The 17116-nt window shown below is 31.3% G+C and overlaps 1 protein-coding gene across 5 annotated transcripts in view; it reads left to right on the top strand.

Moving 5' to 3' along the window:
* Positions 1–4232: 4232 nt before the first annotated feature.
* The window catches only part of LOC148601442 (uncharacterized), a 36519-nt gene continuing 23635 nt past the window's right edge, over positions 4233–17116 (top strand). The window contains exon 1 of one of the 5 annotated variants that reach the window (XM_088555219.1): positions 4233–4509. In XM_088555219.1, the coding sequence (XP_088411345.1) occupies positions 4435–4509 (75 nt within the window). In that variant the 5' untranslated portion in view covers positions 4233–4434. The remainder of the gene's footprint in view (positions 4510–17116) is intronic. The other 4 variants (XM_088555220.1, XM_088555217.1, XM_088555218.1 and 1 more) reach the window with 4 other exon arrangements.

Below are 17116 nucleotides of genomic sequence, written 5' to 3' on the forward strand. Positions count from 1 at the left end.
TAATCGGTCAACCACTGTATATATTTTCCACATTTTATTCTGTGGTAGTATTGTATTTTATTACTGGTTTTAATATTTTTGCAGTAAACCAATATAGGGCGAAAAAGGACTCATTGAAAGAATAATCAAGGGAACGAAGGTTATAGTGGTAATTAAAAGAATGTAATCCAGGGACAAAGACCAGACACGGCAAACATACATACACAACAAAGAACATAAAGTAACTAAAATCATACATACAAAGTAAAAAAAGCAAATAAGCAACTCGGACTCCACTAAAAACTGGGAGCATGGACCAAGTGCACTAGAAGGGTAAGCGTCCTCTGCTTTTCTAGAAACACCCGCCGAGTTGCTCATAAAGAGTCAAGTCCGGGGCAGACAAACGATGAAAGGAAAACCATGACCTGTTGAATAAATCAGTTTTCATGGTGCAGGTGGATACACCGTAACGATCCACCAGTTCATGATGACAACCATAAAACTTCTGTAGTGATGACTTCAATCTTGTAGCAACATAACCCTGTTCCAGAAGCTTATTTGTTAGAGTTCTAGCGCGATACAAAAAGTCTGCGTGGTTCCGGCAAGCTCCGGCATAACGTATGAGTTGTGATATTAACACTTCATATGCAGGTGCTGACGGGATGTTGCCACAGATGAAAAGAAAGTTGACAATTCTGAATGAAAAGTCATCACGTTTGTCGTAAAGTTTGGTCAATAGTTTTCCTTTATTATCGATTTCTAAGTGTAGGTCAAGATATGAGGCTGACTTCACAGTGTCTGTAGTATCCTTTATCTCAAGTTCATTGGGGTAGATGCGATGTATCAAATCATCGAAATTAGGATTGTTTAAAGAACTCTTTCTTTAACTTTTATGGATTTTAAACTTCATATCTGTCACAAAATGCGCAAAAATGGGTAAAAGTGAACACTCTGCCAGTTACAAATACAAGTTAATGTGTAAATATACTTGTTTGGGCGAACATATATTATTTTTTTTTTGTATTTGTTCATTTATATCGTTCTAAAATATTTATTTACTCTTTTTACAAGCTACACAAATTCAGCGAAAAAAAGACGGAGGTATTCTAGACGATGAAAGCAATGACCGTAATTATCCAAGCTGCGTATTGTAAACGGAGAAAAACATATACAAATAATTCGTCCGTAGATATTTTGCCTGTGTAAGGAGACATATTCTCATTGTAAATAATGATACTAACTTATTTGTTGAACTGATTCGATCTACGTACTACCTTAATGATTGAGCTGTATTAGTTTACATTGCTTGCCTTTATACCGTCATGTTTGCCCTTGTCATTAATTAATATCTGTCTTCCAAATATGTTTTGAATACGATATACTTCGCTTAACTAGTTTCATGTTGGCTGATTTGGAGACAGAATCAACTACATTCAACTGATACTATCTGACTTATTTAGGAATCAAACATACATTTATGAGAACTTTATGGTAAACAATATTCCAACACGTAAGAAAACGAATATGAATTGTGTCTGTAATAACAGTTATGCAATTGAAGCTGGTATTTTGTTTTCTAATTCCATTTGGCAATTTGTCGAGTTTAAGTGGAAACAAGACGCACCATCATAAAGGCAAATCAAGATATAACTCATTTTGCTATTTGACAACGAGACAGGCATTTAGTAATTGGCATTAACTCAGATTCAGTTTTCTATTTAATGTGCATTTGTTCTATTGCATGTGAGAAATTTGAACATGTTCCTATATCATTTATTGGGTCTGTGATATTTAGTTTTGTAAATGTTTGAAATATGCATGTCATATATATAATATATTTATGAAAAATGTGACATAGTTTTTATACAATTTCACGTCATAATTATCTGGAAAAGCCTTTACGTTAAATTTATGCGAAACGTCAATGTTAGTACATTCACGAGGACGCTGTACAAAACATATCTGATTGTTTTAACTATATATATAAGATAACAATGTAACACATAACTATTTCAGCCAGTGAGCTTTTAAAACGTGTGCAAAAATAGTCCTACAAAATTTAAAATGAATATGTGTTCTATCTGTGCAAAAGGTGCACATCAAATCTGCTATTAAAGAAGTAGACCTATTAGTGGCGGAGAAACATATTTTCTTCATTTCTACATAAGATACACATTACTTTGATATACAGAATTTTATAATTTATAAGTAGTGGAGTCCGAGTTGTTCATTTGCTTTTGTTACTTTGTATGTATGATTTTAATTACTTTATGTTCTTAGTTGTGTATGTCTGTTTTCCATGTTTGGTCTTTGTCCCTGGATTACATTCTTTTGATTACCGCTATAACCTTGGTTCTCTTGATTACTCTTTCATGTCTGGTCTTTGTCCCTGGATTACATTCTTTTGATTACCGCTATAACCTTGTTTCCCCTGATTACTCTTTGATTATCGCTATAATCTTGGTTGTTTTGATTACTCTTTGATTACCGCTATAACCTTGGTTCCATTGATTACTCTTTCAATATAATGACGTCATGTAGTGTGATATTTTGGAGTTCCATTCAAAGCTTAGTGACTCGATATGGAGTCGATGCAGGACTACAAAGAAGAATTAAACATTACACTAAGTTAAATTATCAATGAAATTTATGGAAATTGACAAACATATGAAGCTCAATTTAAAATCTGCAAAATTCACACGACATAGTCTATTCATATATGATCACGTGAACATATTTTTCAGTGTTTTGGACTGAAGCACATAGTCATATAAATGTTTGTAATTTCTACAGAATCTTTTTACAGTGAAACCTGTTCAACCGCACTCTGAATACTCCGGAAACCTGTCTAAAACAATTACTTATTACATATGTACTCCCTTATATCAATTAAGTGTCAGTCTCTGTAAGAATTAGGCAGTGGGTGAAACAAGGTATAAAAAAAACATCATTTTGGCAAATTGAGTTAGGAAAATTAAACACAGAAAATGAATATTTCAAGGGCAGAAAACTCTCTCAAAAACCTAATTTTTCTATCATTCTATCAAAAAATATCTGAGCGAAGCCAATGATTCAGAGATCAAATAATAATAGTCTTTTCAAATAGAGAAAGTGTCCTTGATTGATACTACATTGTTAGATCGGTAGGGTTTTGACATGCATGTTTCTGATTTTTCCCATTTTGCCTGATTCCTGCCAAGTCGTGAATTCTTTGGGCAAGCAGGAATGTAAGACATAGACATTTTCCCCTTCATCTATAGATTTCATACATCCTTAAATCTTTATTTACTATTAAAACGTATGTAGAAATTGTAATGCAGCGTGTAATTAAATAAATATAAAGTCCATATTGAATAATTTTAGTCAATGAATTTGTTTTATTTTAAAGACAAAATGGTTTTTGTCTCAGCAAAACAATGTTATTTCTACATTTACCGTAAATGAGTTTTTGATCATGTGAACGTTTTTTTTTCATTATTGTTTGTACAGATCGTTCATGACAGAACGATATAGTGAATCCTACCTAAACGGAACCTTTTTTTTTTAAATGTTCTACTAAAATTTGTTTGGTTTTCCTTGGTTTAGATAACATTTAAACTGATAAAAAGAACTTTAAAGGTGTATGGTTTAGAAAAGTTTTTGCTTCATTCAGTGATTGGATTTAAACAGTTTCATTGTAAATATCAAGTAATGTTTGAGTATCTTTTTCCTTGTTTAGCAGATACGATTTAAGGTAAAAGTTATTTTATTTTCACTGACGAAATACCACAAATACATTAAGACGTCCTGCAAATTTAAAGTTCTGAAGACATTGACCTTCAGTGATATTACATGCAATCGTCAATTAATTATTAGCGCATATTCTCACAATATCGATGCTTTTTAATTTAAAAGGGTGTCTATTGTATTACGTATCCTTTAGTCTCAGCAGAACTCTGTTTTTTTATGGCTCTTGTTTAGAAAATTGAAACACTTCATGGCGGTATATAACTATTCCGTAAAATTACTATTGTCTCTTATTCATTCATATCATACAACTTATGATTAAGATTTCAAAAATATTAATAAGCGAAAATAAACATATCACAACAAATGAGAAAAGAGTAATTCCAATACAAGAATTGATTTTCATCAGAGTAAATATTAATTCTTCTGCTGCAATAATCTAAATCAAATCATTTGATATCGATAACTACCTATGAGCAAGATTTACAATAGTATCCCACAACGGCCGTGATCCCTATGCCATGTAAATGGTTCATACAATATATGAATTAATTAATTATAAACATAACGATCTCCGGAAACGTGAAACGTAAGCTGCCCGTGATCACGTGGTGTGACGTTGACATTGCCTGTGGGTGTGTTTAAAGTATACATATAGCATCATATCAACCTCTAAGTCCTTTCAGTTTTCTGTGGCATCAGCGAAGAAAAAAGATTACAAGGTTTATAATGGCTTCTTTGGCATTCCCAATTTTGGTTTTAGCAGCAGTTTGCATATTTCATACAGAAACAGTTGATTCAAAGGTAAGTTACGCTTATGATTTAAAAGTAAATTTGTTCGGTTTTCAAATGTATCACATCATATTCGATATTTTAATCATTTAATTTCTAACGTAGTTTTAATGTTTGTTAGATCTAATTATACATAACTGTAAGAGTAACAAATAGTTAAGAGACATAAAATATGATGTTAATATATTTAAAAAATATCAAATTAAAACAATCATAATTACGAACTTCCTCCTATTTCAAAGGTACAAGATTGTTTTGTCAATTAGTATTCCAGTCTCTTGCAAACTTGGACATTTTTTTAACGTTTAAATCAGAAAACGAATCATAAAAAAATGTTTGTAACGTACCTAATATTAAGCATCTCCTTATCAAAAAAAATATTTAATCTGAAAAGACCCTTAAAAAATTAATTAATGTAATTTTCTATAATCGTTAATTACAACGCAGCGAATTATGCAAAAAAAAAGTGCAAAGATGAACAACGTACTTTTAGAAAATAAATAAATCATATCAAAATCTAAAAACTTATGTAAGCCATGAATATACTGTGAAACTTGAATGTAAAAGATACCAAATTGTTAGGTCTTCAAATTGGTAAAGAACTAAGTAAATAAAATCAAACTGTGAAATATGTAAGACAATATTAATATAGTTAAACAAAGACGTATTTTTTTTCACTAACTATCTACTACAGGAGAAATTAACTAACCATGTGTGAAATAAAATGGACATTGTACATTATTGACAATCTTAAATTTTTGCTAAAGAGTGTATGCTACTTTCTGTCTGTACTTTAAGATCAATATGCTGTCGATTCTTTTTCAACTACATCTCAGGTCTATAACATTATTAGTTTATTCGGCGGGTGTTTCTAGAAAAGCAGAGGCGACTTACCATTCCGGCGCACCTGTTCCGTACTCCCAGCTTTTTACTGGACTCCAAGTTGTGTATGTCTGTCTTCATTGCCTAATCTTTAGATTGCATTGTTTTGATTCCTGCTAGAATCTTAGTTTCCTTTAATTACTCGTCCACGTCTTGAATTTTAAACAACATTTCTATATATTCAATTGTGTTTAGTTTCTACAAGAACCTAATTTTGTGTGTGTGTGATAAAACAATAACATTCTTGTATTTGTTATGCTCAGTCATTTGTGTCAAACTTTGTAATCAAGTGAAAATACGAAACGAAATTAAAATATTGAACTTTGTGGGAATGCAAAACATTTAACATCTAAGGCAGTTGTATTGGTCGTTATTCTCAATGCGCTGCTTTCTCGAAACAACATTTGTCACTTTCTAGGATATAAAGAGTGCATTACAACCGTCATTAATTGTATTGCTACAATCTTTTATTTGGGATAACATGCAAAAGCGCCTATTGCTATCTTTTATATAGTTTCAAAGGAATTTTGTATGGATCATAAATTATTCCCATTCTGAGACTTCCTAGAATAGTCGATTTTCTTTTAAAGAAAGTACTAGTAGCATAAAATTTTTGTAATACTGTTTTAGACGTGTCTTGTAATGAATATCTTCTTATTTAGTTTAAACAGCAGTTTGTGATAAAGGTTGATCTGTCTTTACCAAAATACTGGGAGGGATATGTAAAAGAGAAATAAATTCTTAGTTCGAAACACTTTATAAAATAAAGCATATTTGAACTGTTCTGAAGATCTTTTGACGTTCATTGCATATCATTTCAGTGCAAACTATGTTTTTTTTAATATAATAGTATGTGTTAAATAGAATAAAATGAACAATAGATGCCTGACACCCTTTTTGATCTAAAATGAATTTATGAGATTTTAATACACAAGTTAAAGTAGTTTATATGAACCTCTTTTGAATCAAGCTTTCAATCAAATTTTCAAGAAATTGTGTTCGGTGTTCCTGTGAAATTCACCTTGCATCATTTTCCTTGTGACAAAAGTACGTGACATTTCAGTGAAGATTCTATAGACATCAGTTTCTTGTGGTGAGTTATATCACAGAATACGTATGTGTGAATTTCGTGTGATATTTATGTAAAATTATCTGAAAATATTTTGCATATTTTATATTCAGGAATAAACGGATAAATAGTTGAATAATCTTTTTAGTTCATTCCAATCCAAACACAATGGAATCAATTTCAATAATGTAGTTAAATAATGTAACAATGTTCAATTTACACTGTTAAATGAGTGTAATTAATTCGTTAGAATATGAGTGACATTTGGTTCTTTTGTGGGCATAAAAAAACCTTTTATACCCTCTCAAAAGCAATCTGGAAGAGTAATAAAAGGCATAATGGTGGAAAATAAATGTCAAACAACCACAAATAACTATTTGGAAAACTGCTAACTAGTCCAAATTTGGGTCGATTGCTCCTGACTATATAAATTTCTCATAGCTGGTTTATCATCCATTTTCTATGCTATTTAACACTGGAAACATAAACCGATGATAGCTTTAATAAAACCATTTTAAAACATCAGGCACCATTTGTAACAACAGAAATATGTGCTCCATATTTTTGTCTCTAATTAATTATCATTAAAATTAGACATTTTGATCATACATTCTGAATTTTCACCAGATATTTGGTCATATTTCGACAGTTAGAAACATTGTAAATCATATCTGTAATCCACAAATTTCGTGGATAGTTTCACCAGCTTTCTAATTTCTTATCAAAAACCTAAAATAATGTTACTTGATCTTTTTGGTTATAAGTACTTGTAGACTTTTTATAATTAGACTTGATGCATTTGTTTCTTATGCTGTAAACGCTTTGAAACACCATATGCATCAAAATATACAATATTTATATACATGACTACAAGATTAAAGTCATCACCACTTAAATTTTATGGTCATATCATGAACTCGTGGATCGCTACGGTGTATTCATCTGCGCCATGAAAATTGATTTGCTTAACGTGTCATGGTTTTCCTTTCCTCTCTTGTCTACCCCGGACTTGACTTTTTATGAACAACTCGGTGGGTGTTTCTAAAAAAAGCGGAGGACGCTTACCCTACCGGTGCACCTTGTCTATAGTGGAGTTTTAGTAGAGTCCGAGTTGCTCATTTGCTTTTGTCACTTTGTAAGTAAGATTTTAGTTACTTTATGTTCTTTGTTGTGTATGTCTGGATTACATTCTTTTGATTACCACTATTACCTTGGTTCCCTTGATTACTCTATAAAACTCAGAGGATGATACAATACAAATATCAATTGGATTTGTTGTATATTTTGTAAACCTTCTGCCTGACTCTTAACAAAATAGCAAATAATTATGTTACTTGGTAACTCAGACGATGATGATGTTCAATCTTGAGCGTAATGATACGCAATGACAGCAATGTTGACTTAGTATAGAATGCTTTAGAAAGTCAGGTTTTGTTTGAGTTGGCTGAAGCAAGACAGACTGTTTATTGTTTTCGTTGAATTACACAGAACATTTGTATGCAACATCATAACAAAATTCAAGAACTTTTGCTCAGTTATTGAGAAAATGGTTGTTTTTGTTCATCTCCAATAAAAGAAATTTAAATGTCTACATTTTTCAGAATAAATGTATCCGATTATATTTTAAGCAAAATTGACTAGTTTTGACCTATTTAGTGAATAACAAAAATAAAACAGTATATGTATAAAGCAATCATGACAACATTAAAAGGAATAAGCAAGAATTTGTTTTCAATGACATAAAACAAAAGACAACATAACAGTCGGGTAAACCTGACAACATCAATATATCTAAAGCCAGAGGATTAACAATTGCTTTGATCGGTTCTATATGCAGTCTTTGCTGCATTTGATCAACAGAACATCTGTGAAACCATATGCATTAACAAAACTCATTGTGTTCTACATAAATTTCGTGATTGCTTCTATTACAAAAAAAATTAAACAAATAACAAAACATTTTTGTAAAGCATATTAACGACAGTATATGAGTACATGATAGAATTCTACATTTATTGGCAATTTCATCGGTTTTTTGTTTTTGGTTTGTTTCTTTATTGTTTTTGTTTGTTTGTTCGTTTGTTTATTTGTTTTTATTTTGTTTATTTTGCTTGTTTTCCTTTCCTTTTTTTCATTGTTCTAATTGCCAAACATTTCCTATCTCAGGTTACTGCCGAAAAATAAAACAAATCGGAAATTCCAGTTACAACGTAAGTCAAATCGACTATGACGTCGAATATGAACACAATAACGACTGTTTTAACGTTTCGACAGAACATTACATCTCGTCATGTAGGGCTTATTTAGATATTTGCCGTCTTGCGTTCAAAACTGCATTTATTCTGTATAACTTAGTCTAAATGCAAACTGCACCATTTAAAAAAAAAAATGTTACTTACAGAAGACGTTCGACACGGCAAGAAATCAAAGTTCTTCTATAATGAGAACCTTAAGCAGATTAATTTCATTAGAATACTTGTTTGCGTGTTAAGGCAAATGAAAGGATGTATTCGTTGTCTTAAGCGGTTTTCTTTTTGAATTTCTTTTGATCTACATTTTTTCATAGTTTTACTGCATCACTTGTTTCTGATTAACTTTCTTTATTAGTATCAGCATGTCAAGTAGCGTACATCAATAGTAGGTATGTGAGGAAAAAATACATCTGGTGTGTATTTCGTCCTATAAAAAGTAGTAGGAATATGGAAGACACTTTTTCATTCATTAACAACAAGGCGTGTTCAAGATTGATTGATTGATTAATTTTTCGGGGTCTGGTCTTTGTCCATGGATTAAATACTTCGGATTACTACAAGAACACCTTGAATATCTATATGCTACTACCATCATATATTACCTATGTTTGCTACATCTGTTTTCACACATAGTACTTCAGACGTATTTGTTCCTTTTCTACAAAAGAAGACAATACCACTAAATTCGTCTATCAATCATATCTTCTCATCTCAGTCCAAGCGCATTATCAATTTCCCGCGTAAATACTCCTATTTCTCCGCTAAAACGTCATCTATCACATCTTTATGGCAAACTGTCCTGACACATGATGACATTATGACATATTACAATCAATTAGAGTAGAAGAAGTAATCAGAAAGAAAAGTTTGTTTTTCTTCTTTTCGTTCCATATTTTGACCTACGTTCAACAATGGTGTATGGTTGTTGTATTAACTGCAGTCGCCATTCGTTGTTGGAGCTTGTTTAAGGTGGGTCGGATTTGGAGGGTCTATCATAATATTCATATATTAAGTGTTGTATGTTTGTTTCTTGTTTGTTTAAGCTAAATATGCATAATATGGCTTATCTGTTTTTTCTCTTATGTTTTCTGTCTGTTTTATTGTTTGGTAGTTTTTATATTTGTTGATTTTTTATTTGTTTTGAATGGTTTTTTTATCTATAACTTTTCTAGCATATATGTTTAAGTCTGTTATTTTTACATTTGATATATACATCAATATAACATATTCTTCTTCCCTCTTACTTTTGTTTTTCATTCTGAATTTTTCTATTGAAGTAAACACCGATATAAGTTTGAATTTAATGAAGTGGATATCATGATGCTAAGGTTAAATTCCATTTCTTTCACTTTAATTATGATTGTCTCCTGGAAAAGTGTTAACCTGGCAATTAGTTAATTCTGTCTGACATCTTGGATAGTTATCCAGGAATAAAATCTAAATATCAACAGATTTTCCAATTACTTAATTGGCCTTGTCAATATTTAAAAAGGTTCCCAAGTTTCTTTACTGAAGTTGAAGTCTGATGGTTTGATAATGTATGGCGTTATTTTCAATTAAATGTAGATTTTTCTTTATTCATGTTGTAAATAAATATTTTGGATTATCTGCAAAGTGAAGCCTGTAATGTAACAAATTTAAAGCTTTAAGAAATACAATGATACAATCCAAATATTCGTCATTTAAAAACAGGAAACTGCTTGATATTGAAATGTTTAAGTGGAAGAGTCCTTTTCGTGTGAGTTCATAATGCGATTTTTTGTTTTGTTTTGTTCTTTTTTGTTTTGTTTTGTTTTGTTTTTTTTTGTGTTTTGTGTTTTGTGTTTTTTGTTTTGTGTTTTTTTTGTTTGTTTGTTTTTAATGTTTTTTTTTAAGAAGTTTTACCAGATTCACTATTGTGTTCATGTTTTATACAGTAAACCAATCAAAACGGAACCCCTTTCGGAATGAAGAATTGGGTCGGTTTGCATAGGTGTACGGTTCATCCAGTATCGAAATACATTAAACTGACACAATGGGACTTCAAAACGTGTCTGGTATAGGCAGGTGTTCGGTTCGAAATGCATTAAACTGACACAATGGGACTTCAAAACTTGTCTGGTATAGGCAGGTGTTCAGTTAATTCTAGGTTCAGTTAAGACAGGTTTCACTGTATTTCTTAGAACGAAAATGTATCCATTATGATTGTGAAGACCATTTTTCCATATTCCTAGTGTATAGTTTCAGTTAAAGTAAGATTTAGGTCCTTCAGTCAAAACAAACGGATATGAATTTCGTTACTCTGACTTTCATGATAATAACGTGTAGATAAAAGGCTAATCGTTTCAGTCAATATTTTATTTTGAGCAACGTGATTAAAGCTATATTTATTGATGTGTTTAATTGAAACTCTTAATATCAATAATGTTTGACACGTGTAGCGGAATTGCATTATTGTAGCTAGATTATTACCAGATTATACTCATTTTCAGTATTGAGGATGCCGCTTACCCTTCCGGATCACCTGATGTCACTCTTGGTTTTCTGTTGGATTTCATATTGGTAGTGTTTTTCTTTTTAGTTCGTTTACTATATTGTGTATGCAGATCGTCTCTGTTTCATCTGTTCATATTTAGACCATGTTGTTTTATTTTGACGTATTTGAATCATCCCACTTCGATATTATTTGCCGATATATTTTAAGATCTATAATGCAATTTTTACTGTTTTTAGCATTTTTTTTTTCAAGATCATAAAATAAACTGTAGTATGTGCTACTAGCTTGCATTTATACGTATATACCATACAGATAAAAAACTAAATTAAAGCAAAACTAAATGTTGCATACATAAAAAATAGACATGTACTGAAACGTTTTGAAAACTAAAAGTGGACTTAACAGATTTCGGACTATCTGTATATCTGAATATCATACACACAATACCTAGCTGTACATTTAAAAAAAATAATACTTTTATTTATTTTGACCTTTTCCTTGACCTTGAGGTTTGAAGGCTCATTCAATAGACTTATCATTAAAAATACAATGACGGGTTTTATTTTCTTTGAATGAGTGCATCTAATTTTGTTTCGTATTTTCCTAGATATCTTAGCCTTCAATTATATCTCCTTTTTTTCTCTCGTTTTTAACATATTTTTGATAATATTGCCCATGAATTCTCATTCCAAACCCTACATTTATGAAACTAAACCAACTTTATGCCACACTGTGTTTAGCATTATAGACCGACGAATCCCTTTTTCAGTTGCCCATGCTGATATAAGTTTATATAATTGTAAATGGTATTGACGTAAATATTTCAGCTCGTATATTAATATTAATTGTAAATCATTTAAAGCAGTGTATTTCTTTCTTTCACAAAGCATAGGCCCCATATAAAATTCAGACCGGAAAACGCATATCAATAGAGTAATCTATAGCCTACCGTTTTACATATTTGGGACCAGTATGTTCTGGAAAAGCTTCTATTTACATGGTAGAGAAATGTATACAAAAGGAGAAGTAAAAACATATCAATAGGTAACGACGCAAAAGTGGTTAAAATAAATCATCAATGCAAGCAATCAAATCAAATTACATGGGACTCGGCATGAAAAGACCTCAGGGGTTTGAATTATTCATAAGATCATACAATCCCGATAAATTTACAGCAATCATTTCCCTCCTCGGGGAGTTATAATATTACAACATATTCGGGAATTACATACGGCCTGCAAATTGTATATACTCACTCTGTTATTGACCTGTGGACAATAAGGTAATAAAGAGCTGCTCCTGGAGATATACATCCATGCCTTTCATAGATATTTCTATTGAAAGATACTTTAGGGGGATATATAACATCACGTATACAAATATTTGTACGATTTATAGATTTCCAACATGAACAGATATAATAAGAGTCAATATTATGTCCATAAACGAGTTATATATTTTCCTCCTTTATTATTTTTTATTATTTTATTTACACATATGCTTTTTATCGATGTGGGATTGTGAAATTACCGAAATAAAATTCACTTTTTGACCCGTAATAAGTCGCATAAAGCAGGCATTCATTATATCCAGGAGCGAATTATATCCTTTCAACGTATATCATTTTCCTTTTGTTATTCAAACATATGTTTGCATAACACGCGGGCTGCATGAAGTTCTTCTTTGGACCCGGGACTAGACCCATAGGCACAGTATGAAAAATAACTAGTAATTATTACTAAAAACGCGCAAGGTGTTTAAACATCAGTAAAAATAAAATGTCAGTTTTTACCTTATCCACTGAACTTTGATAGTGCGTTGACGGGTTATTTACACATTTTTTTTAATATAAATATCGTTCACCAAACTAGGGTAAAAAAAATGTAACGAAAGTCATTGAATAAATATCAAAATTGTAGCATCAATGCTACAGTTTCACGATATACAATTTTTTTTATTCAAATAAATATCTAGGATATTTTCCTCACTTCGGACTATTTTCGGACTATTTGAAAGAGTAATTAAGTGAACTTAGATTTGAGCGGTTTTCATGGAATTTATTCTGAGGATAAAGACTAAACAGGGAAAATTGCGAAACAGCAAAGAATTAAAAAAATGTAAAAAAAAACACGTACAAAGAAGCAATATTAAATGAGCAAAAAGGACCTCACTAAAAACTGGAAGCATTGACCGTGTGCGCATGTAAGCTAAGCGTCTTCTGATTTTCTACACACACTCGACGAGCTACTCATAAAATGGTATAAAATAAAACAAAAATCATGGTATGAAAATAGTAGTTCTTAACAATGACAAAAACTACTTTTTAAAGGAGGAGTGTCACTCTTATGGTTTAAAATGTATTGTTTTATTCGAGCAATCATAATGCATTGGACAGTAAATTTATTGATGATAAACGGTCAAAGAGAGTAGATCAATTAACGTCGGTATTGATAACAATTTTTATTCGACTTATTTTCTTCCTATACATGAATCAACGTCAATGCAATGGGATCCAGCTGTTAGATTACAAAGACAAAAGTTGTAAAGGACAAAACACGCAATTTAAAAATGAGACCCTGAAAACAAGACGATAACAGAATGCAACTTGAAATGAAAAAATATTTACACATTTTAACCTCACAAAGTGTTCAATTGGCATCAGGGCAAAACGTCGTGAGATTAAAAGATAACTTTTAACCCGGTTTTAAGAATAATTAAGTGGTGTTCTTATTTCGAGTTTACACACCTGTTATTTTCTATTTAGCTGTCGGCACTCTCAGAACATGCTTATATATTTATAAATCAAACATCACCGTTAGACGTACTGTAAATTCAGCACGTTAAATACAGTAGAATAGAAAAAAGATGCTTATGTTTTTTTCTATTCATTGTATTTTATTAAATTTTTTGTTTCGTTTTTCAAATAATACAAAAAAACTCTTCACGTTTATTGATTAAAAGAAATGTCACAATATCGTAGATTAAGAAAATTAAAATACATTATGCATGAGGTGAGAGAAAAGAAAAATGAAACCAACGGTCAAGGATAAAGACAAAGCAATACTGAAATGAATGCATTGCAAAACAAACCAAATCGTATTCAAACATGATCTCAACTGAAAAAATATCAATTGAACGCATTAACGAAACTAGCAAATGTCAATTCATGACGAATTCTTTGTATTTTAGTCAGCATGTGGCAACCGTAACTGAATTGGTCTCACAACTTGAAATACAAATGTTTCATACTAATGTACTACAACACGAATTAATTCTATTTTTAAATTTAGGCTATTGTTCCCACTCTTATTGAATTTCATTGGTAAGCTATTGCATTGTCATGGTCACCGTAATTGTAACAGAAGTAGGAAAATTACTTTTAACACCCATGTGTAAAGTTGTCTATCAAATATAGTACAAGCTGTTCAGACTTAAGTAGCTGTCTTTGTAAGTATCATGCAAAATCTGAAAAATGTGATACACCCTAAAATAGGCTACATATTTCTATTTATGTAATTAAGTTGTTTTATGGGTCTGTACCATGAAATGTGTAATCATTCATTCAAATCTGCCTGCTCTTAGGAGATAATCAACATTGAAAAGCCAGTAGATTCTACTGTATTTGAGCGTCATTTACAGAGTTATTTCCCTTATTTTGGAAGTCTACAGTGCATTCTTTACAATTTTTATCTCCTAAAAGCACGGGTTATATGAAAAACCACATGTTAATTTCTGTTTACTATGACATTTCAAACAAAATATCAAAAATAAAAATATGTAGGCTTTTTACCCATAAATCACATTTTGCATGGTCCTTAGCTAGAGTGATACTTAACATCTCGTGAACTTTTAAATTTGTTGGCCTTAGGCGGGTAACTCAATTTATTATGTTAAAAATACATTAAAATTTATTTTTAAAAAAATGACGGTAAAAAGTGTTTGGTTAAGACTTATTTTCTGATTATTCCGAGATCGATTAAGACAGTTTTTACAGTACTATTTTAGCCTCCAACAAATGTATCAAGCAGACCAGGTTAACTCTAAAATATATAGTTATTTGTGGTTTCTTGTCTTGGTTTAGTTGAATACAGCTGATTAAATATTCATTTTAACGTAACGTTGCTACATAATAACAAGCTTTACTTTTTTAAATTTAAGGAGATAGACCTAGGGTAAGGGACACAACTCTTACAAATATTTAAGTAGCAGTCTTTGTAAAATTTAGGCAGAACATGATTCGTGCATGTCAAAAACCCACCGAATTCAATTTTATTTCTTGTTCAGAAACAGTTACCGATCACATAACCAATCTTACTTTTTCATTTGGATGGTGCGCTTTTGAGATAATAATTGGAAGGATTGTACATGAAATTTGCACTTTGCAAGAGTGATTTGGTTTCATTTGGTTGCTTTTAGTTGAAGATGAATATATAACTTTCTAAAAAGTGCAGATCTGAATGCAGAAATGGTTATCGTTATGTGAATGTGTGGCTTATGTATACTGAAGAAAGCATTGATTGTTTGATGGGTTTTTCTACACGATAAATCACTGTTCCATTGGAAGTGTCTGCGTTTATGTGGACTGGTACTTAAATAAACAAATTTGAATTTTATTTTCTGGGAAATATTTGTTCTGGCGAAATTCCCCACACTGCCAATAGTGATACACACGATAATCGTACAGTGTATGAATAATGCCTGATATGATTAACATATGTTACATTTTACATTTGCTCATCCTAAGCTCGTAATGATAATCATATGTTGGTAAGATAAAATTTAGATACCAGAATCATATAAAGACCATTTGAATGAAATCGAGTGGTATTTTTTTCTAAAATGTATATAAACCAATCAATTACACAATATTTCTCTTAAAACCTTACTTTATTGTATACAAGTTCAAACTCCCGTTTTTATTGAAATAAATGTCATATCCTATTAGGAACCATATTTTGGTGCATGGAAGGTTGATTCAAGCACACACACACTGACGTCCAAATTCACTGTAGACGCTGCATCCAGCCATCTCAGAAATTGCAAGAATCTTGCAAAATCGGGAAAAAAGGAAAAAGTGAATGATTTTCCGATTGTCATATAAATTGAATAATGCCCGAAAATTTCGAAAACAGCGGTTGGTAAGAGAGGAACGCACGTCTGCTGCTGCGTGGAGCTTGAGATGATCAGTGCATGATCTTCGTACTAATGTACATTGTAACTTTTAACTTTTGAAGTCGACCACTCGAACTATAAGAAGAAAATAATAATATTCAGTATGCAACTGTTAGGTCTGATGACCCAAATAATTCGATGTAGTTTAAATAAGTACAAACGCGTTTTCATTCGGCACATCAATCAACAATGCAACTTAAAAGAAAACCGTCATTCGAATACCTTTATTCATTTTATTTAATTGCCCTAATTCAATTCAGAAGAGTACAACAATAATCCAAAGAAATTCTACACCAAAATACTGCTTGCTCCGTTTGTTAATTTACATTTATAAATGACAAGGGTCATAATTGAGTCCTACAGTCTGCTGTCACTACCGGTTCATGGTGAGACAATTGACTACGCTGACATTTTATCAATTCTTATCACCTGTAACGAAAATGCATTGTAATGTTTGTATAATGGAAAATAGTCCACTAGTTCAAAGTAAATTTGTTCAGTATCATTTAGCAATCAGCTAACTAAACTAAGCAGTCATCGACACTAATAAAAGCTCACGTTTAAAAACCATTAAATCAAAACTAATCCATAGGTTCTTCAATAATCGAAAATAGTGTAAAAGAATTGGGTCTTATACCCTTGAATCGTCCAAATTCGGTGGATAGACCAATGACTGAGAGAAAAAATATATATAACCTCTGGATTCTGTAATTTTTTTTTGGTTGGAGATGTTAATATACTGTTTATATGTCGCTTGGGATTTTTTGT

Source organism: Perna viridis, chromosome 12, assembly GCF_037379345.1.
Source record: "Perna viridis isolate PV_CMFRI_1.1 ecotype Kerala chromosome 12, ASM3737934v1, whole genome shotgun sequence".
Taxonomy (NCBI): domain Eukaryota; kingdom Metazoa; phylum Mollusca; class Bivalvia; order Mytilida; family Mytilidae; genus Perna; species Perna viridis.